Source organism: Psittacula echo (genome assembly GCF_963264785.1).
Source record: "Psittacula echo genome assembly, chromosome: 4".
In the NCBI taxonomy this organism is placed as follows: Eukaryota; Metazoa; Chordata; class Aves; order Psittaciformes; family Psittacidae; genus Psittacula; species Psittacula echo.
In genome coordinates this window covers 106,682,249-106,705,733 of record NC_137738.1, presented here as the reverse complement: position 1 = coordinate 106,705,733, position 23,485 = coordinate 106,682,249, and the positions used below count along the sequence as shown (strand labels likewise).

At 43.3% G+C, this 23,485-nt stretch overlaps 2 protein-coding genes across 2 annotated transcripts in view; both read left to right on the top strand.

The window, feature by feature from the left end:
• MSRA (methionine sulfoxide reductase A) overlaps positions 1 to 1,374 on the top strand; it is a gene marked incomplete at its 5' end in the record, with an annotated part of 293,726 nt that extends 292,352 nt beyond the window's left edge. Inside the window, one exon of the mRNA XM_080614754.1 lies at positions 1,110 to 1,374. Coding sequence (XP_080470880.1) covers positions 1,110 to 1,274 — 165 coding nt within the window. The 3' untranslated portion in view covers positions 1,275 to 1,374. The remainder of the gene's footprint in view (positions 1 to 1,109) is intronic.
• LOC308220161 (serine protease 55-like) lies at positions 1,365 to 20,715 on the top strand (the record flags this gene model as incomplete). Its single annotated transcript, XM_080615955.1, has 5 exons — positions 1,365 to 1,449; positions 4,956 to 5,145; positions 6,143 to 6,390; positions 8,608 to 8,753; positions 20,509 to 20,715. Coding segments are annotated over 5 exons (876 nt in total), but the record flags the coding sequence as incomplete, so codon positions are not given.
• Between the last annotated feature and the right edge of the window lie 2,770 nt (positions 20,716 to 23,485).

Sequence of the window (23,485 nt, the reverse complement as noted above, 5' to 3'; positions counted from 1 at the left end):
TACTAGCTCTGTTTTTGTGAGTCTGTGTGATGATTTCCTTTTATTTGATTTTTTTTATTAGTATGATGACAGAACACATATTCATCTAGTAATCTTAAATGCTGATGCTTTGTTCATAGTGTTGGTCTTGCTGTCAAGTCTGATTGATAGCAAGGCAATTCTGTCTACATCCAGTACTTTAGAAGTAAACTTTTGAACAGTAGTCTGACATCAGTTACAGTGTTTATTAGGTTATTGTGGACTTCAGTGAGCACAAGTTATGTCCCCACTGAGATGAGAATTTGCTTCGAAATGTTGGTGCTTACCAGTTTCCTTAGAAAAAGACAATTCAATAGGTAAAATGTCATGGCAAGTCATGTTAAAATGAAATTCCCTCCATCAGAAACCTTTCAGGAGTTGCAAATTCAGTTAGAGGATATCAGAAAGAAATTAGAGTCTAAAATCCCCACCTAATCTTTTCAAAGTGGTTATTGCTTCTGGTCCACATATTGGCAAATCTTCCAGAAATGAGCCATTATTTGCCTTAAAAATACCTTTCTGGTCATGATGGAACTGTTCTTTTTGAAGACTGAATTTGTAGAAACTCCATGAAAAAGAGCCGAGATGCTATTATTTCTTGGTGACATCAATGAGGCCAAAATTTCACCCAGAGAGTCTTCTTGGCATAAGGATATTTGGGGTGGACAGCATATTTCAAAGCTAAGGCACCTGCCTGGTGATGTTCTGAGGCCCTGCAAGGCCACTGGCCAGGGTTGATTGAAATGTGCTCTGCTGCCTTTCACATTTGTTTTCCACTTTTGTTGATGGCACCACATCCCTACCTGGCGTGATTCGTAAAGGGGAGAGAAAAAATGTGTGGCAAATTAAACAAATGAGCCATTAAAGCAGGAGGGTGCTCTACCTCTTCTCACCAATGCCTGCTTTGGTGCCCACAATGTCTCCTAGCAAAATAACATGAAAGCAAGGATAAAGGGCTTTCAGAGATGCACTGCAAATGTGGTCCAAGTGCTGAGAAATCTCTGTGGCTCCTGCTAAGAGAAAACCTAACATCATTCATCAGCAGAGGAGACAGCAAACCACTAATGGCTTTCCATCATATTTCTTGACAGGTATTGACAGAGAGCGGTTTTGGTCCCATCACAACTGAAATCCGGGAGGCTCCAGAGTTTTATTACGCTGAAGATTACCATCAGCAGTACCTCAGTAAGAACCCTGGCGGATACTGCAGCCTCAGAGGAACAGGGCTTTCCTGCCCTATTGGGATCAAGAAGTAGCTTGTGCTTACTCCACTGCCTCTGCTTTCCTTTAGGGAATCTGAAGAAAGACCGGCAACCCTGATGGATATAGCACGCCTGCATCATTAATGCATAAAGATTTGGGAACCTGTTGGGGTGGCTTTCCATAATCTGAGCAGTTTCCCATTCATCAACATTAAATGCCAAAGCAGAGGTAAAAATTGCACCTGTTGGCAAATGCAGCTTCCTGCTTCATGCAGCTCATGGGTTTTCCTTGCAATGTTATAATCTGGAGAGAAATTTAAAAGTTTGGCTCAAAATGCAGTTAAAAGGATGAATTGGGATGTTCTGGCACCTGCTAAATGCTTTGCATAGCTAAGGCCTTCAGATGTATTCATTTGCTTGGGTTAATAAATTTGCTCATGTTATGAGAGCTTTGACATGGAGACATGGCTGGGCTCATCTTAACTGTCACAAACCTGTAATCTGATGTCTTTGAGAATGGTGAATTTATAAGATCAGTGATTCACTCACAATTAAATTTTCACAACATGTAATATCACCTATACTGCCTATTTGCTGAAATAATTTTAGTAAGAAAAAGTAAAAATTGTAATTTTCTTCTGAAAAGTGTATAAACACAAAAATAAATCTTTTTTTGATTTCCTGCACTACAATAAATTACAAAAAAGAGAACAGAAAAATGTTGTCTGTGGTGTGTTCCATGGCTATAAGTACTTATCAGTGTAGATCTAAATGAAAGTATCAAATATTATAAAAGGCTGCAGCCTGCTAATCAAACACCAGGTCTTTTAAATCTGTATTATCATGCATGACAGTTCAGAGGAGTAGAATTGGTACTGGCCACACTGTAACATAATTATTCCTGTGATTAATTATTTGTACTTCAATAGCTTGTGGAGCCCCCACCAAGACCAGAGCTCATTACAGCAATTGCTGTGCAAACATAATGTCAGGCAGTCTCTGCTCCAGTGTGTGGATAGTCAAAATAGAAAGACAGCCAGAAAGAGGAGAAATAAATTATCATCTTATTCATGGGGCTCCCAGAGTGGAGACTAAAGCTACAGCCAAAGGATGTAGAGAATACAGGAGTTAATCTGTATTGATATGGGATCCAGTGGGTTATATGTATCCTATGGCAGGGGGTTGAATCTAGATGATCTTTAAGCTCCCTTCCAACCCAAACCATTCTATGATAGATATGCTATGGAGTATCCTAGGACATACAGCTTCAGTAGGAAGGATGCGGATGGGTTTGTCCTACCCATCCAACATGCTGCTTGCAATACTTCTCAGAGTAGTGAGAGGTGTGGGCTTGAGCTTCTCATGTGTTTCCTGTTTTGGAGACTGTCTTCATCACTAAGTACATGTGTGTCCTCTTGCAGATGTGCTTTCTTCAGGGAAAGCTTGTAAAAGCCTGCCTTGGTATGTCAATTCTGGGCAGCAGAGCACATAAAACCATTTCTGAGGGCTAGAGGTGGGACCCAGAGACACAAATCCTTTTTTATTTTTCAGTTAGCTCTCCTTGGCACTCTGTTCCTTGGCATCTTGGTTTGATGTTTCCTCCTCAACAGCTCAGGTTTTAGTCTCAGAAAGGCCCAAAATATCTCCGTGAACATCTCCTGCAATGATGCAGCAGACCAGCTCTTGTTCCAAGCTTGGAGCAATTGAAAACATGCATCAGACAGTCAGTCTCCAGGCATGTAAATTCACTGCTGAAGTCCTGCTGCTCTATCCAAAGACAAGCAGTAAGTCCATGCCAGAGAAATTAGCTCCCCATCCTCCCTTGCACCTCAGCTCATGCTGAGCTTATTCCAGTCTCAAAAGCCAGAGAAAACCTGTCTGTTTAGTAGATCTATACCTAGAGCAAGCTTGAGAGGAGCTACCGCTGGCATGATTGCCATGTTAGACTCTTTCCGGAGATGCCTCAAAATGGGCTTTCATCACACTCAGGATTTCCAGTTGCTGTGGTAACTGATTGCCTGTCCTTAACCTGTTGTGACACTAACATGTTCTAGGGCTCACTGTCAAGGAAACCAGCACTTCCATCTCATTTCCTAGGCGTGAGGTGACATGAAAGCAAAGAAGAGAGGAAAGTAAAGTCTTCCTCTCACCCTATGCATTTTTAACCTCTGCATAATTCAGACTTCAGGGGGATAACTCATGATTTGTTCCAACGTACAGGCAAAACATTTCATATTCTGAATAATCTGTGTGATCATAAAATGTTTCTTGGTTCCCTTCTGCCCTTTCCCCTCCCTCCTGTCCTACTCCACACTGTAGTTACTGTTTTGAAATGAGCTGGGAAGTCTTTGGAGACTTAATATAGCCAGGCTCAAGTCTTAATCTGGCTGAGGGTTTGGTTTTTTTCATTTGTCTTCGTGGAAATAGTGTGTTCGTTTAGAAGTCCACATAGATGGGCCCATTGTTGCTGAAATTTGCCACACCAGAATATTATGCCACCACAGAATTAATCATGGAGTTGCTGTAGGGTAGAGTTTTGGCCTTGATCACTTGGAGTTGCTGCTGAAGGTATAGCAATCCTATCAGTGATACTATCAGTAAAGTTGAAATGCTAATGATTCAGCCTCATGGACTAGTTTTTTTAAGCTGGATTTGGCCTTGTAAGCCATCCTTGCCCACAGGGAAGAAGGGAGTAGCTGCTGCAACATCTTTGATATACACTTTTGACTTGTCACTGTTTGAAATTTACCCTACTACCGATCTGTATCTTTCTTCTGAGAACATAGACATGGTCTAAATGAAAAAGAGAAAATTAATTCAGATTTTCATATGCTTCAGCACTTCTCAGAGTAGAAGATGAAAGCTGATGCAGGCCCAGCATCTAAGGTCTTCAGAAAGAAAAACATGGCTCAAGATTCAAAAACTACTACAAGCACCCCAATCATGAAGTCTGCTACTGCAGTATCATGTGAAATTCAGTCCAGGATACAGACAGGAATTTCACTGCTGCCCTATCCCTATCATACCTAAACAAAATCCCAAGCCTCTTGGAAATCACTAAGCTTTCCCTCACTGCCTGAGAAAGGACAGCATCCAGCGGTGATGTGAACAGAAACAAACTGATTGTGTGATGTCACATCCTGGTTGCCCCAGCAGAGACGTGTGTTGCCTCTGGTGAGAACATGGAATGGAGAAGATGTCCGTTGTTGCAGAAGCATCACTGCTGTGTTGTCACAGCGTTGGTCCAAGACTGGGATTGCAATGCTGCTCTTTACCCTCCTTCGTTTAGCTTTTCTGATCAGCAGCATCAGTGCAGGTTTTTCTTCTCAAATTTTTATGCTCAGAAATGACGAGGAGAGCAGAACTGCTAGTAGCCTTACAGGATATACACATATTGCTGTATCAAACAGGACTGGGCTTATTCCTTATCTTTGGTGGCATACACGTATGACTTAAATTGCAGCCTGACGCTGAACTTCTCCACTCATACTCCCTAAACAAGAATTTTATCCGGCCTGCCAATGGGAAACCATCTGTGGCCATGCTAGCCCCAAAGTGCCTGGGCATTGCTTGGCAAAGCGCAGGTTTGGGGTGGCTACTGTGATGCCAAGGGCTTTGGATAAAGTAGCACGGACAATTACAGACCAATGCTTTAGCTGACGTTCTGTTGTCTAGTTTTGTAGCACAGGCAGTGCCACTGCTGTATGTGAGCAATATGTTTCATTTTGTTCCCAGAATGTGGCCTCCGACCATCTTACGAGTCCTTCCAGGGGACTGGCAAGAAGTTCACAAAGGGGAGATACGCCATGGAAGGGGAGTTCCCGTGGCTTGTGAGCATCCAGAGCAATGGGAGACATGTCTGTGGAGGCGCCATAATCAGTGCACTGTGGATTTTGACTGCAGCTCATTGCTTTGGAGAAGAGATGTGAGTACTCAAGGGAAGTGAGGACAGCCTAGGCACAGTGGCTTGATAACATTCCTCCCTGTGGGAGTAGGATGTGAATGTCCTTGGGGTTAAGTGCAAGACAAAGGTGACTGAGCCAGAAAGAAAGTCTTGAAAACAGGAATTGCCTCCTTTGGGGAAAACAGGATCATTTTTTATCAGAGGTAGAGGTACAACAGAAATGTGCATGAATGTGGATAACCAGGAGATGAGAAGGGGCATATTTTGAAGGATGGTCTGAGCAGGCTTGCATAAATGCCTGTGATGCTGTCCTAATGGCCCCAAGCATTACCTGTTCTTAGGCTGCCCAGAGAAGCTGTGGCTGCCCCATCCCTGGCAATGTTCAAGGCCAGGTTGGATGGGGCTTTGAGCAACCTGGTCCAGTGGAAGGTGTCCCTGCCCATGGCAGGAGTTGGAACTGTATGAGCTTTAAGGTCCCTTCCAACCCAAACCATTCTGTGATTCTATGATTCTGTGTGTCTACACATGTTGCAGTACCTTATAAAAAGAGATGTATTCCATTCCAGCTTATTCTAACCCCCGAATTACCCTTGCTTTCATATAGCAAACACCTTTACTTTATGAAGAGTCTGATTTTAAAGCACTAGCTTCTGGATAAAGCAACCCCATGCACTGCTCAGGGGTAGAGTCCAGCCCTCTGTGAGCCCCCTCCAAAATTTGGCAGGTCTGAGAGCAGAGACTGCTCAGTCTGGAGCTGCCAACCCAGGGCACCAGAGATCCAGAAGATTCAGCCCAAGCCATTTGTTCATTAGGAAGTGGGCTATTTATAACTTGGTTACACCTCTCTCCCCCATTTCAGCTTTGCCTAGAAATGAAGGTAAATCTCTGCAATATTTATAGCTAACCTGCCTCTGAAATTTGCTGAGCACCACCCTACCCTGCTCAGGAGGCACCAACCTTTATAACACCAAGCCTATATGTTTGCTTATGTCTACACTGCTTCTTTTTTGTTCATAAGGCCACCAGACCTCACTGTTTTAGTGGGGGGAACTGACCTCAGTGTCCCGATGGAAGAACATAAGCCAGACAGCTTGATCATCCATGAAAACTTTGACAGAATGACCATGCAAAATGACATTGCTCTGATCCTGCTCAGCTCTCCCATTGAGTTCAGCAATGAGAAAATCCCTGTGTGCTTGCCCTACATGCATGACATCAATACATGGCAACAGTGCTGGGTTGCAGGGTGGGGAATCACAAGTGCAGGTGAGATGCTGTCAGAAGACCTATTTTCTAATAATTTATCCATTTAAAGTAGATGTTGTCTCATAGGAAGGATCACCCACACTAACTTCCACTCTCTACCTCCCTGGTAAACACATCCAGACCCTTGCAGCCTCTGCACATCCACCAGTTCTCTGTTCAGTGCAAGAACCAGTCATGAACTGACTGCCAGAGCCAAGTCCCTGGTACCCTGAGCATGTGTATTCAAGCTGAAACCTTAAAGCCATCTTTGCTCTGCAGAAACTCAAAGTTCCTTTGGATGCATATTTTGGTGTCCAAAGTAAGATAAGCTCAACCCTGGTCAGCAATTTAGGCTGGGTCTACGCTGCTCTGGAATAAGGGAAATGTGGGTGTAGGGTTATCTTTGGCTTAATGCCTTCCTGAACCAGGTTGATTCGATGGTACTGGCCACCCCTCCTCTTTACTCATTCAGAAGAGCAGATTGCTGTTGCTAATTGTTTAAGCATTAACGAAAGTAGCTCCAGCACTTATTGTGACCCAAAACGTCTATCCTGAACAAATGTCACTAAATGGCTAATGGACATTTTCATTATTGGAAAGAATTAATCAGGAAAGAGTGGGAAGGGTGGTGCCTTAGGGCTTTGACAGTAGTTTTTAGGATTTAGTAAATGAGTGTCCTATTTAATCCTATTTAAGGTTACTGCCTTCTCTCTGAAACTCCGCATTTTCCTTCTTAGGCTTCATTTGCCTCACGTAACTGTAATACATAGCACAACACTATGTTATAGTTGTGAAACTCCCATTTCACCAAGGTAACACGCTCTTAGAAAAGCAGGCGGCTGCTGCAGAGTCACTCTGCAGCTTGGCAGGATTTCTCTTTAGCTAGGCTCTTTGCAAAATGCATGCCATGGCTCCAGATATCAGTCTTATGCTGCTGTGTGGGCACAGTTGACGTGGCTCCTGCTATCCAGATTGCACCCAGTGTGAGGTCAATGCGCTCAGCCCTGGCACACATCCCTTCTCTTCTGGAGATGTTTCAGAAGAAACCAGCAGAAGCTGGGTTTGGTGAGAGGGATATGTGATGGTGTAATATGGGCCATACCAAAAAGTATGAGGCATTGTTCCTCAGCAGAGGAAAATTGGTCATTTCTGGTCTCTGCCAGCCTTTTGTAGGTGGCCCCTCAGGCAGCACTAGCCTGACTCCCCTTCAGCTGCAGTCAGACCTCAACAAGTAGAGCCACCTCCTTGGAGATGCTTATCTCAAAGCACTTTAATCTGTGGGCACAATTCCATGAAGTGGCCCCATCTTAGCTGGGAAAGGGACCTGACACATTTCTATCTATTCGATCTTACCTTTGAGTTCCACCTTCCCAAAGGTGATGAAGAAATTCTTTAGGTCTCCCCAGCAACAACATCCTCCAAAAGTCAATTTGTTCCTTCAGGTTCAGGTTCACTTTAAAGAGGAGTGAGGGTGAAATGAGTGGCTTTTCCAAGTAGCCCTGCATATTTTCAGTCTTTTTTGTCACTTGGTGGTGCCTGCTGTGATTTCTGTTTTCCCATCTCAAGGGAAGAATAAAGCAATTATTTCCATTGTATACTGCCATTTTGAGAACCGCTTTGTGGAATGTGCAGCTGGTGCCCTGTGTGAGGCACAGCCATCCAGGAGAGCATGGGGATAACAAGGTCATCTGTTCCAGGTAAAGCTCAGTTGGACTTACCTCTACAGGGCTTGCACAGGACTCCGTGAAGAGTCCCTCAAACTGAGCTCTCTGGAAATATGTGTGGGAAACCCAAGGTGAGCAGTGTAGCTCATCTCAGGTCATCACCAAGATGCACAGGATAAGCCATCCTTTTGGGGGTCCTCTAGCTGTACCACATTCCAGAGTTCATCTACAAAAATAAGTGCTTTTTAAAATCACATTTAGCAAGCCTCCACTCCCCAGGATTTCAGCTTTACCCATTAACACTTCCCCCCTTTCTATCTACCTACCCACCTTCTAATCTGGTGTGAAGTTTGTGCACAAACTTTGCTAACATTTGGACAGCCTCTGTAAGCCCGCATGACCCCAAGGCTGTACAGTTGTGGCCTGAGACCCTCTTGCCATGAGATGCTTTACAAATTCAGCTGAGGGCAGTCCCAAGGGCCAGTCTCTGGCTGTGGTTTCACGCTTACTAGTGGTTGCATACTTACTAGCTTTGCAGGTTTTGTTAATTGTTCTCTTTTCACTACCTTGTTAGCGATTGCAAGGCCAACATCCCACGTGATGCAGAAAGTACCAGTGAAGCTCATCAGCAGGCAGCAGTGCTTGAAGTGTATCCCACAGCTAGTGGAGAACATGCTGTGTGCTGAGACGGAGAAAAGAAGAAGTGCTTGGCAGTCACAGGTAAAATAAACAGGCATATGGATGGGCATGCTGCCTAGGTAGGGCACAGAGACACTGAAGGAGAAGAGCCTTCAATTCAGGAATGAACACTGATCCTTCTCATGGCTTCCTGGGATTGCTAAAGTTTCCCTGCAGGAGGCCAGAGCAGGATGCCCAGGGGCCAAGGAACTTCCTGCAAAGGTATATTGACCCACAATATTAGTGGTGGTAAATGGTACCACATCTAGCTGGCGATCAGTCACTAGTGGTGTCCCCCAGGGCCCCTCTTATTTAACATCTTCACTGATGATCTGGATGAGGGAATTGTGTGTATCCTCAGTAAATTTGCAGATGACACCAAGTTGGCTGGGAGTGTTGATCTGCTGAAGGACAGGAGGGTTTGCAGAGGGATCTGGACAGGCTGGATCAATGGGCTGTGGCCAATAGTATGCAATTCAACAAGGCAAAGTGCCAGATCCTGCATTTGGGCCACAACAACCACATGCAATGCTCCAGACTTGGGGAAGAGGGGCTGGAAAATGGCTCTGCCAAAAAGGACCTGGAGGTGCTGACTGATGGGGTTGAACATGATCCAGCTTGTGCCCAGGCAGCCAAGAAGGCCAACAGCATCCTGGCCTGTATCAGCAACAGTGTGGGCAGCCAGGCCTGGGCAGTGATCATCCCCCTGCAGTCGGCACTGGTGAGGCTGCACCTCTAATCCTGTGTTCTCTTCTGGGCACCTCACTACAAGAAAGACATTGAGGTGCTGGAGCATGTCCAGAGAAAGGCAAAGAAGCTGGTGAAGGCTCTGGAGCACAAGTCCTATGAGTAACAGCTGAGGGAACTGGGGGTATTTAGTCTGGAGAAGAGAAGGCTCAGGAGGGGTCATATTGCTCTCTTCAGCTACCTGAAAGGAGGTTGTAGTGAAGTGGGGGTTGGTCTCTTCTTCTGAGTAACAAGTGATAGGACAAGTGGTAATGGCCTCAAGCTGCTCCAGGGAAGGTTTTGATTGGGTATTAGGAAAATTTCTTCACAGGGAGAGTATTGGAAGAGAGGCATTGAACAGGCTGCCCAAGGAAGTGGTGGAATCACTGTCCCTGGAAGTGCTAAAAACTGTGTAGATGAGGCTCTCAGTGGGTCTATGGTTTAGTGGTGGACTTGGCAGTCCTGGGGTTGGACTTGGTGATATTAAAGGTCTTTTCCAACCTAGTTGATTCTATGATTCTATGATTTTATGATTCTCTGATTCTATGACCTGTACAGTGGGGGTGCAGGACTCTTGCGGTCAAAAAACAGTGGTGGTGCTGGAAACAAATCACCTTGTCGAGCAAATGAGCCTTTCCTCATGGTCTCCTTCCCTGCAGCAAGAGAGACATGAGTTCTTCATTTCAGAACATGAGTTCTGCAAGGGAAACTGTGAGCTGAAAGAAAAGCAAGGGAAAAGAGCAGTTTCCAACAAATCCCCTTGGATGAGAGACAGCTTTTGATGGCCCTGGACTCAGGATTTTGGACTGTTACCATGGAATCATAGAATCATAGAATAGTTAGGGTTGGAAAGGACCTTAAGATCATCTAGTTCCAAAATCCCTGCCATGGGCAGGGACACCCCACACTAAACCATGTCACCCAAGGCTCTGTCCAACCTGGCCTTGAACACTGCCAGGGATTGAGCATTCACAGCCTTCCTGGGCAACCCATTCCAGTGCCTCTCTACCCTCTCAGTAAAGAATTTCTTCCTTATATCAAATCTAAACTTCCCCTGTTTAAGCTTGAACCCGTTACCCCTTGTCCTGTCACTACAGTCCCTCTCCTAGCAATTAAAAAACCCAGCGTCTGCTGTGGCCAAGCTGTGCAGCAGTGGGAATGATGAGAGGAGAGGTCTCACATCCCTGCAGAGAGGGCTCAGCACAGCATGGGCTGATGTACCCTCAGCCCTGGGCCAGGCAATGCTGCTCTGTCACCAGATTAATACTGAAAGGAGACAGGAAAGTTTTTGCAGAAGGGTCAAAGTGAAAGAACTGGGAGGAAAATTTAATCCAAGAGTGTTTAATTGGAATATTAGAAACCTTTCTCAGGGGAGGTCCTTGCTTTTATCCAAATATCTTTTGCTAACATGGCAGATCGGCCTGTGGGTGCCAGAACTAGTCACAGCTTATTACAATGAGTTAATGATATGGGATGATGGACTTTTCAGGTGAAATGATAGAGTTTGAGCAGGGTTTGACTTCAGGGAATACTAAGGGGAGAGAGCTGACATAAACAGTCAAATGTGGGAAAACCTTACTCAGAACTTGTGCCCTCAGAACATATTCCACCTGCGGGATTGCTGTTCTGATGTCAAACAGTCTGAAAGCCAAAAAATGCCTTTCATAGCATCCAGTGTCCAGTGGTAAGGACTGGGCTGCCCTGCAGCCTCTGCTTCAGGACTAAGGTCTCCACTGTCCACTAGGCAAGGGGTTTTCTTACACATCTGCATGTGTTTGCAGGGGGATAGATGGGTAGACACATGTATTCACAGCGTTGTCCTGTAGTAATCATTTGCTGAGGGAACTAAAACAACACCCAGGACGGAGAGAGATCCTCTGCCCTTTAGGCAGAGACAGCAGGTACACGGACTGCAGACTGGAAAGCCATTGCAAGCTGACCTTGTAGCTGGGCAGCAGAGGGGAAGTTTCCTTTGCAGAATCATTTTTGATTAGCCAGAAAGCATCTGTCTCTGAAACCATTCATCTAGCAACTTTCACCTCCATTAAATTCAATCAAAAATTTTAAAAAGAAAACTGCCACAGGATAACATTAACATGATTAAAGAATGTACTTCCCAGCCCAGCCTTAAGTTCTGTGGCTGAATTATGCCGGTGAAACAGCAAGAGCACTTGTACCCAGCAAAATGAATCACCTGTATTCACAAGGCTGATGAGGGTACTATTTTGATCTACAATAATGTTAGAATTGTCTGAGAAATGAACTAGAAATGTGAGACTTCCAAGCAGTGGAAGTACACAATGATTGCATGGGTGATAATGCTCATAACCTAGCTACTGCCCACGTTCAGTAGAAGCTTGACGAGGCAGAAACATCTTGCAACCTGAGATAACAAGAGCAAGACAAAATCACACCCCAGGCTAGAAGTGGAACTCTTCAAGGAAGAAATAGGTGACTTCATCAGAATTCACTAATTTGCTGGAGGGGAAACATGCTGCTGATGGACAGTTTTCTGGAAAGTACTGATTGAAGTCAAGTAGGGCACATTGTGACCTTTCTAGGCTGGTTCAGAAATCTTGTGGCTTGTCCATAGTAGACTACCTGGTCATGAACTGGGAGGTCAGGGCTGAACCTGAATGCTTGTTTTGCAGCATAGACTGTTGGACACCAATTCATCTGCCCTGGGCAGATAGCAAGGCACACTGTAGACAGTGCAATCTATTGAGCTTGTCTTTAAGATTAAGGGGTTTATGTCAAATGAGAATGAGGCCAGATTTCAGAATACCTGAATCTTTTACAAAGTCAGCACTGTCAAGATGTTTTGGGGATGTTTTTGGTCTGTGCTAACAAGGTGTCTCCTGGATGACACAGAATCACAGAATAACAGAATCCCAGAATGGTTAAGGTTGGAAGGGATCACTGGAGGTCATCTAGTCCAAACCCCTGCTCAAGCAAGTTCACCTAGAGCACATTACTCAGGACTGTGTCCAGATGGTTCTTCAATATCTCCAAGGAAGGAGACTTCGCAACCTCTCCATGCACCCTATTTCAATACTCAGCCACCCTCGCAGTAAAGTTCTTCCTCATGTTCAGGTGGAACTTCCTGTGTTTTAATTTAGGACCATTGCCTCTCATCCTATTGCCTGACACAGCCCCAGCTTTTTCATAGGTCAAGAGGCACCCACAATAATCACTTTGGATCACTTTAGAGGCCAGGAAGGAATAGCAGTGTGGGCAAAGCAAAGACACCTGATCAGGGAACAAGCCCTGGAGATGCTGAGCTTGCTATTGTAGATTTGTTCACAGGAAACCTGGAAGCCATGCACTGCATAGGTGCATGATCTGTCTGGACATGAAGTAGATAAAAGCCTTATGTTAACCTTAGCTGAGCTTTGCTGAAAATCGGGATACATTTGTTCATATCTAGAGCCAGGCTAAGATGGGCAAGTTACATCTAGACCCAAGGTCGTAAGTCCACACGATCCTCATCTGGATCCAAAGGATTACCATTCTAGGTCTTTGCACTGTATGTCATCCATGTACTGGATTTGCAACAAGCTGTTTTATATGAGTAACTAAAACCACACAGATATCTTCACCCAGGCATCATGTAGAAGGTTCATCCTACTGACCACTGCCTTAATTGCAACAGGACATGCATAGGAAAGCTCAGACATTTTACTAGCTACCATCATACTAGTACCAGACAAGACTAATTTGTGGATCACTGATGATATTCCTACATTAACTCAAGGAGATTGAATAGCAGAGCTTCCAAGTATTTGTACTTAAAAAAAAATCCATTCACTTAAAAAGAAAAATCTATGACATACCAATTCCCTTGCAGTTCTGCAGACAAATACATAGATTGACTGTGAATTAACACTAACAGGATCTGTAATTGACTTATAGTTCTGCTTAGTCATAAACATTAGCATTAATGGATGTTCATGGGGTACAAGTGCTAAAGAAGAGACACTACAGATGGCCTACGCATTATTTTTTGCGTGCTACATTTCTTCCATGACCCCATGAACCACAATTGATGTCTAATTCCTTGCTTTCTCAAGCATCTTTTGTTAGGCTGTGATGCAATGGTAACTGGAACAATAATTAGAGTATAAGAGATTGAAAGCAAATGCCTCCTTCAGTGTCTTGCCTATCGAGACAAAATTCAGTAAACAGCCCAATTATATTTTAGATTCTCTGCAAAGGAGGTCTGTAAGGGTAGCTCTGTGATGTGGTGATTAGGACAGAGTGTGTTCAGCTGGAAGTCACAGTTCACATTCAGTTCAGGTCAGCAGCAGATGAAGGGGGAACCAGTCCCTAGCCCAACTTTCAGGGAAAGGCATCATTGTGTAGCCACAAACAAGCAGTGCGATGGTTCCAGCTCTGCTTCACCATGTCCTACACTGTTCCCCAACGTAGGGCTGATCTGAGTCGTGGGCTGAAGGTATCTATCCCCTTCCACCGACTGTACCAGGAGATGATCTTGGCCATCTCTAATTAATGTCTAAATTGACACTAAGATGCAACTACAGCAATGGGTTTTGATTTCTTTAGTTTCATAAAAAGGCAGGAAAGGACCTCTTTTCTTGACCTAAAGTATGCTCTGCCTAAGTATACCGTCAGCAGTTTGGAAATGGCAAATGTCCTTTACAGCACCTCGGATAATCAGGGCTCTCACCCTACATAGCTATAGCAACAGCAGTAGTTGTTGTACAACCCTGACCACATACAGATAGATCATTTCTATAGCCATGTGTGTCTACCAAATCTCTTCCCATCAATAGGGAGAACCCCCCCCCCTTTCGAAGTCATTGAGATTGTTTCAACCATCTATTTTGAAACTAGATAAATCCGTGTACAAGTGCTTGTTGCTCTGTGTTAACTAAAAGCAAGACCAAGGTGTTAAGACCACAGAGAAACAGGACTCCAAGGCAGGACAGTGCCTACATCCAAATTTCCAGTGTGATTTTAGATATTCCAGGATATCCCCCTGGCATCCCACTGCCTATCTCAAACTATGCCCCAGTGCCAATAATGTGTCTGCAGTGGGGGCTTGACACTTGCTCTGGAAGCACCAAGAAAAGGTGATCAGTCTGAAGCTGAACTCATCTCTTGCACCCTCACTTCATCTGTGCATAAGAGTGCTACACCAGTGCAGAACTAACAAAAGCTCTTGTATCCTTTTACTGGTGCTAACATGGCTCTAAAACTGCAAAGAAAGACTTGTTAAATAGAATTTTTGTTTTAAGAAAAAGTCTGCAAATCATAGAGTCATAGAATAGTTAGGGTTGGAAAGGACCTTGAGATCATCCAGTTCCAACCCCCCTGCCATGGGCAGGGACACCTCACACTAAACCATGTCACCCAAGGCCTCATCCAACCTGGCCTTGAACACCGCCAAGGATGGAGCATTCACAACCTCCCTGGGCAACCCATTCCAGTGCCTCACCACCCTCTCAGTAAAGAATTTCTTCCTTAGATCCAATCTAAACTTCCCCTGTTTAAGTTTGAACCTGTTACCCCTTGTCCTATCACTACAGTCCCTGATGAATAGTCCCTCCCCAGCATCCTTGTAAATGAAAATTGGGTCCATTTAGGTAAATTATCACAGATGCAAGAAAAGGTCAGAAAGCAAGGAAGCATGGTCAATCCCTTAGGCTCTTCAAAATGCCTGAACAGAGGTGGCTAGATGGAGGTCTAATTATAGTCTGTAGGGATGCAGAATATCTGTGTGAGGTCTGAGGTTTGTCTATCAGACAAAGGTCTCCTGGGAACCAGAAGTCAAAGCTAACCACATTTCAGTTCAAAGTTATTAGTAGTGATGCAAAATTACTTCATGTTCATACCTTACCTTAATGTTGAAGAGAGTGAGCCACTCTCCACCCTTCCGGTGGATTCTCCATCACTGAACTATTGCTAACAAGAGGAGGTGGTTTTGTTTTTTTTTTCCCAAAGGGGTGAATTGCTTTAAGTAGGAAAGTATCTTGGAAAGCCCCAGAGCAGTAGAAATGTTTCTGCATTTGCAGTCTCTTAAATTTGCTTCTGAAGGGTGCTTTGATGTGCCGCTCATAAGAATCAGAGCACTTTCGCTGTGTCCCATGGGTTTGTAGGGCTTTCATCATTTTCTCATTTTATGATATGGACAGACAAGTGAACACATTCAAGCTCTTGTGGCTTCATTCTGTAATCTGCCAAAATTATTCCTTCCTGTTGCAAGGATCTGGAATGTTGATGATATCCCATGTCTCTTCTGCTTTCTTCTTCTGGGTTTTTTTTGCTCCCTCAGACTGAAGCTGTTCGTTTTGCAGCGAGAGGGTCCAGCATTACTTTGTGTGCCTGGTGGGTGAAGCTGTGGGGAGCAGAACTTCTCTGGATGGAGCTGAAAGCAAAAATTCACTGTGTACTTGCCCTCAGAGTGGGGGAACGGGTGTGATGACTCAAAGGGGCCACTTCTCATTCAGTGAGTCAACACAGCTTTAAGGGAAAGTCATGACTCACAGGCAGATTTAAATTCTTTGAAGGAGTCGACAAGCATGTGGCAGAGGGTGATCCAGCTGATGTAATGTGCTGAGACTTCCAAAACTCTTTTAGCGAGACTTCTCACCAAAGGCTCATGGAGAAAATCAACTGTCATGAAGTAGAAGTGCTTTGGTTTGAAAGGGAGGCAACACAGAGGAAGGATTTGACAAGAGAAAGGGCTTATAGATGGAGTTGTGTTGGCATCCATGCAACGAATTGTGATGTTCAAGGAGGATAAATGCTGAGATGACCAAGTCAGCCAAAGCCATGGCATTTTTTGTGGTGGTCACAAATAAAACTGAGTGTGCAGAGGTGCAGCAGGATCTCATCATTCAGAGTGACTGGAGGTTAAAACAGCAGATGCAGTTCACTGCTGATAAAGGAAAAGTAATGAATATAGGGAGAAGCAACTCCAGCAGTACACATGCAATGACAGGCTCTAATTTAAATATTACCTTGTAAGATCTTGGAGCAACTGTGGATAGTCCTTCAAAAACATCAGCATGAGGCTCTGTGGAGGTCAAAAAGACAATGAGGGCATTATGAATTACTAAGAAAGCAAATGCATGTTATGCTAGGGAACTAATCTATGTCTTATGTGCTGTGATTCCTATCTACCTCATCGGAGAAAGGAGAAGTAGTTTTAGAAAAGGAGAAGAGTAGAGTAGGAAGGATGAACAGGGACATGGAATGGCTTCTGGTGGAAAGGGGAATAACAGAGCAGGACTTTGAGGCTTGTAAAAGAGATGTCAGAAGGAGATATGAAACGGATTTCTAAAGTCATGAGCAGCAAGGAGGGGACAGTCAAAAGCTGTCCTCTTGTTATGCTGTTAAAAACATATGAAGGAGGGAGTGTCAGATGGTTGTATCAGCCAGTGGATTTAAAACAAAGAGAAGGAAGTATATTTTCATCCAACAGATAATTAAACTATGGAAGTCACTGACCAGGATGTTGTGGGTATTTATCCAAGGGATAAATGGATTCAAAAAACAATTAGATAACTTCCTGGATGAAGATTTCTCTAAGGCTATTAACCACTGTGATGTAAATACAACTCTGTAAATACTTGCCCTGTTTCTCATTCTCCTTCCCTGAGCACTTGCTACAGATGACTGTCAGAGATCGGAATCTGGGCCACATGGGGTTTGGGTCAGATGCATTGTAACTGCCTGTAAGTCTGTGCCACTAATGGACCCTGCTGACATCAGTGTGAATGGAGTTGGGCAGTCTTGTCATTTTCCAGCAAGCGGATGGAAGGACAGAGTAGCTGAAGATCACTGAGAATGCAAGGGGATCCTATGAATGGAGTCCAAGTGCTCTGTGCTACCTGAGTCACTTTTGATACCTGCACACTAAAAATAGCCGTAGCCTCTTTCCTCCTGCCTTTCTCCAAAGATAGCTTGTTCATAGTGAAATAACTAAAGAAATCATGTTTGCGAAAGTCTTTACTTCCTGCAGCCAGGGCTACTCTAATGGCAAGTGTTGTTATTCACATATTGATTCTCTCAAATTGCACAGAGCTTACCAACACGAAAATGAAACCAGCAACGAGTGCAAGGATTGTGTATCCACCTAATGAGTATTAGATGGGTTGTTCTCCCTTCCTCAGAGCTTCTCCCACCTAGGAAGATTTATGTGACTGAATGTGTTTGTTCTGATCAATTACTCATGTTGCAGACATGGATACAAATACAAAAAGGAAGGAGATTACGCTCTTGATCCAAAGCCCACTGAAGTGAGCAGAAATGCACCTGATATTGACAAAAAGGTTTTGGCCACATTGAAAAGGATGAAACTTTTTATCAGCTTCAGTGAACAAAGCGCTTAAGTGCATTGTTAGTTGGTGACAGTTTTTATATAACCCAGAACTATTTACCAGTGAATATGTCATTGCTCTCACCTCTCCCAATGGGAGGATAACATGCAGTTGTGGAAGGCATGAGTTCAGCACCAGATCTAATTTGATGTGGTTGCTTTTCACTCATCTTCTAGTTGGCAAGAATTGTGGAACAGAAGCAAAGATGCTATTTTTAGGACATTTTTTCTGTCCAGTAACTTGGCACTGAGACTGAAGATCAGAGGCAGGTATCTGGTTGTGTGGTGTTGACTAGAATTATTTCACCACCAGGATGCAGGAGGCTGAAAGCAGCATAAGTTCTTCGATGTTCAGTTGTTAATCTGAGCATTCATTAAATTAATGCTACTGGAAACATCACAGAGCTTAGATAATCGTACCAGCACTCAGAGCTTGCTCCTCCCACAACCTCTTCTACACAAGGATGGAAAAACCTTGGGCCAAGATTACTGAGAGCTTAAGTTGGATACAGGGATATTAAGAAATGTCCAAGAAGTGAGTTTATTTTCTCTATCTTTAAGCCTGTAAAACCCAGGCCACTGATTCATCTGGGCTTCTGCTGTAATTCTATGAGTGAGTTTATTACATGGAAAGGATGATTTAGCCCACTTTGTGATAAAATCATCAAGTTAAATACCTGAAGAGAAATGTCATGTTAGAAGTTGCACCCATTGAAGCAGACCAGCTCAGCCCACATAGAAAGGGATCTGAAGCAGGATTTGCATCTCAGGGTTTGTGGGTTAGAGAAATGGATTTGCAACTTCTGCCTGGGTTTTCACAGTGCTGTCTAACTCTCTGTCTAGGTTTTAAATCTCTTTGCACAGTGGACATTCCCCCAAGCCCTGCAGATAGCTATCCCTTTCCCCACTAACCAGGCAGAGAACAAAATGAACACGGTAGAGAGGCAAACAGTGAAAAGCAGATCTGATTTGAAAGGAAAACTGCTTGATGTATGGTTTAAATAGGGATTCCTGGCTCTGCCGTTGCCTCATACAAATCTCATCCCTTTTCCACTGTGGTTTTTTCAGTTATGAAATAAGATAAGACTTTTCTCCCCAAGGGATAGTCACAAGGTATCAGGGATTAACTGGTACTTAAGCACCCTGGGAGAAAGATTCTTTTCAAGTGTGAACAGCCTCCAAATTGGACACTGAAACCAAACTTCCCTGATGGTGTGTGTGGGCTCTACCAGTGCTAAAAATCTCCTACACTACGAAAAGCTGGCATGACGCATCCTGACATATCACCAATGAGGGATTGTCAGCCGTTGCTGCGTCACTGCCTTGCAAACGGCTCCCACTCTCTTGACTTCATTTATTATCTTAATGTAGGAGGCTTGAAGCGCCTTCCTTTTGCTACCAGGATAATACATTTGGCCTGTTCCTGTCCTGAGGGGATTAGCAGTAAAATTCCCAGTAACTTAATTGTGCGTACAGCCTAGGAGATGTTCATTTATTCAAGCAGGATGCCATCACCAATGACACTCATAACACATGGATCCGAGGTCGCTGCAAGGTCACCTGTAGAATTCATGAAAATTCTTGGTTGAAACAGGGTTGAGAAATGTCTTGATCCTTGAGATCCTTGAGATCAAGATCTTGAGAAATGTCAGATCCTGAATCTGAAGGTGGTCCAGCACACTGGCTGAGATGCAGACATGTAGCTACAGTAACACCACTTCAGTGTAAACAGCATTGAATTTACAGTTGGACTCTATAATCCTAAAGGTCTTTTCCAACCTAAATGATCCTGTGATTCTACGATACTTTGAATGCTGAAGCAGCATTTGCTCTGTATTTTTCTTAATTTTAGCCTCCTGCATGCATGTTGAACCGTATTCATATATATGAGTGACCTGGGTTCTCCATCTAGTGAAGTGAATAGAAGTTCAGCCATAAACTTAGCAGGTGCTGATGTGTTGCACAGGGGACTACAGCCACTTCCTTACTCATTAATTAATGTGTGTTAGCTCAGTGTAGCTGCTGGCGGAAGGGGGTTCATACATTAATGACAAAGGCATTTCTCAAAGTAGTGTGCAAAGAGGGAAGAATAACATTTCCCAGGAAAGAGGAAAGCCAGTTGTTTCAGGAAATAGGTTTGCATTGAATTTATTTGCCACAGGTAGTGGAGATGGGGGAGAAAAAAGATTCAAACCCACTGTGAAATGAAACTTATTTAGAGCAGGGTCTGCACAGCACTTAAGAAGTACATAACTGTGAGAAAAGGGCTGCATTTCTCTGGGTGGATTTTGTGCTAGTTTCTCTACTCCCTCAGGCTGTGTTCAGGGACAGCATACAGAGGTCATATAGGCAACTGGATGTGCTCTTTGTGTTCAGGCTACAGCACCCAAGAGGAGGACATTCTGGCTGCAAAATACATTTGATGGATGTTGTCTCTTGGTGACACGATTCAGGTATCATTCTGGAGCCACTGGAGCATGTGGAAGAATCTGAGAAGGACAGGACACTGCACTGAGCCAGAGCTTGTGACTGATCTCCTCTTACCTTCTGTATCTGTTCTGCAGGGACCTCAGGTCTGAGCTGTAAAATTCTGAGTCCAAAATTTCTTTGTACCCAAAATCCTCATGAACCTGGGATAGAGTTCAGTTTTCCCATCAGCCTGTGGGATTCAGCTGCTATGAGAGATGTGAGGTTTGACCTTGATCTAACGTCCTCCTTACACCATAGGTGGACAGCGGGGGACCTCTGGTTTGCAGCTACTGGAAAACTATGAAGTGGTTTCAGGTTGGCATCGTCAGCTGGGAACAAGATTGTGCAGACAAGCCAGCCCATGAGATCTTATTGTTTGTTTACAGCTACCATCACTGGATAGAGACTGAGACAGCCATAAGGGGGAAACCTTTCTTCATTGAAGGTGTGGATAACCATGCTTAACAGTCAGCTGTTTTCCTCCAAGGCTGAGCCACAGCTGGTATTCCTTGAGTATTGTCTGCTTTTATTTATCTCTTCAATAGCAATTAGATTACTCTAGAGAAGATTTTTTCAAAGCATAATAAAAGTCAGAACTCATGTCTTATCATTCTTTCACACATATAATCGTGTCTCAGGTTAACTCCATCCCACTCATGAGGATACAGACAACACTCCATCCCACTCATGAGCATACAGACACCAAAATGAGATGCAACTATGAGTCAGAAGAGCAAGGCAGAGGCCATTGAAATGAAATGAAATATCAAGACTCAAACAAGAGAGGCCATAATCCTCTGAAAAACACATACTTTCACACTGGTGGGTTATATCAAGCCCAGTTTTTTTACTGAGTTCAGATGAAAAGTCAAATTGTGGCATCTGAAGAAGCTGGAAAGCTGAAACCCTAAGAAAGGTCTTAGCTTATGCAGTTGCATATTAGCTGTTGGTAGTATAGCTCTGGGTTAATGTATCTTAATGCAAATTATTATCTAAACTAATGTATCTTCTATCTTGCAGCTAGCCCAAGCTAAGAGCATCTTCAGAGACCACAGTAGCTTCTTAGATGGTACGTCAAGCTGCTGGGACTTGACTACATGTCAAATTCAGTGTCTCCTTAAGTGGCCAGTGTCGGAAGGTGTAGCATCATGTAACTAATCAGTCTTATTTACCTGGATTGCAAATGCTGGCTTTTGGTTGTTCAAGGCAACAGAGAAAAATTTAGTTGACTGAAGAGAACTGTTTCTGAGCTATCCATAAAATGCCATCTACAGAAAGCCCTTGGCTTTGTAATTAGCCAAAATTAATCCCTTGCAAGTAAATGGTAAATCTAAAGGAAATAACTTTTTATTTTTTTTTTTTTTAATTGTTCAGTTAGAAGCCTTTTACATAGTTGCTAAGAGATCCATATCCAGCCTGAGCTGGAGCTGAGCTGGTCGTTCATTCAGTGCATGGTTCTTCATTGCTTCTCCAGCAGCAAAGTGCATTGCAAAACGTGTTCTGGTCTTCATAAGGCTTTTGCTTTTCTTGGAAGTGGTGGCAAAGGAGGCAAGAGAGAAGGTCTTCTTCATGTCCCACCTTTGAAGCAGCATAAAAGCACCTGTAATTTGCAGCAATGATAAAACTCAGTGAATGTGCAATGGGACAGAACCTCACAAATTAGTTTTAATTACCTTGATATTTTCTGGCTACTGGTGGAGAAGCCTCATAAATGAGAATTAATTCATCTACCCTAAGCTAATGCAAGCCCATCTAGGCATAAAAGTCAGACTTTATTTTCTGTGTTATCTGAGCAGAAAATGATGCTTAATTATTATTAGTTCAGAGTAATGCTTATGAAAATTGCTCCACATTAATTTCACATGGCTGACTGGCTAATGGATGCATAAGGGTCTTGTAACCCTTTGCAAAAAGACTAATAAAAGCTAAAAACAAGGGGAATATATTACTTTAGCAGCTATTAGTAGTAGACAGTGTCTGCTGGCATTAATACCTATATTTATTTTCCTTTCTATTAATAATATATCAACAGATTCTAGAAGCTGTGTCAGTGGCTGGACATCAGGAAATATTTCCTAATGCTGCAATCTATTCAGCTACAGAATTGTTTCCCCCAAAGGAAATGAGATGTCCTCCTGCTTGAATTATTTTAATGTAGGGATTGCATAAAGCACTTTCATCTACAGGACATGGCATGGAAAAAGCCTGCGCTTACAGGGAAATGCTCAGAAGATATTTTCCATCAGTAGCATTTGCAAACTGATAATTGTCTATGTTAAATGAAGGTAAAGCTACTTAGCGGGTATAGTAAGGCACCACTGCTGTGGGTTTTGATTCATCCTGTTGCTCATTTACTCAGTGGCTTTAGGGAAAGAAAGTTTGTGCTTCATTCCTCAGTTTCCATACAGTAAACTGAGATAATTGAGGTGCCCCATCCTTGTCAGTGTTCAAGGCCAGGTTGGATGGGGCTTGGAGTAACCTGGCCTACTGGAAGATGTCCCTGTGTGTGGCAGAGGGTTGGAAATGGATGAGCTTTAAGGTCCCTTCCAACACAAATCATCCTGTGATTCTTTTCTATGATTCTATAATGAAAGTGGTTCATTTTGCTATACGGAAGCATCAGTTATGCAAATTAAGATCAGCTATGTAGCTGTAAAGTAATAAACAGGAAAGAGGACTTTTCCCCTCCTTATTTAAAACATCATAAAATTTATGACAGTGAATTCATCTTTGCTGCTACATGCACTGTTCAATAACTACGTCAAGAAATAAAATGTTTGTTCAGTATTTCTATGCTGTAAGTAGGTCTGATGTTGGTGCTGTATTTTGTTTCAAAGGTATTTGTGTTTTGAGAGAGCACATCACTTTGGATTATGGATTTGATAGGAATCAGAATGCAATATATTGACTTTTCATTAACATTTAAATGTGACCCATTAACTTCTTAAGCTTTGCCACCTTGGTGTACTATGTTTCTTATGTTATTGTATTCCATATTTGTGGGTTTAGATCATCTAAGTAAACAGTTTCCAAACTGAACAACTTCACCTTTTATGCTTCATGCTATAGTTTGGGATGTTCACTTTTTTTCTTCATTTGCACCTCATTTCTTAATGATCCTTCCCTCTTTACAAATACCTCTTCCTCATGTCCAGTCAGCCCAATGGAAGGCATGAAACAGCCTGAGCAAAAGAAGTATATCCCTTTAAATACACTTTGCTTAATGAGCGAGTTG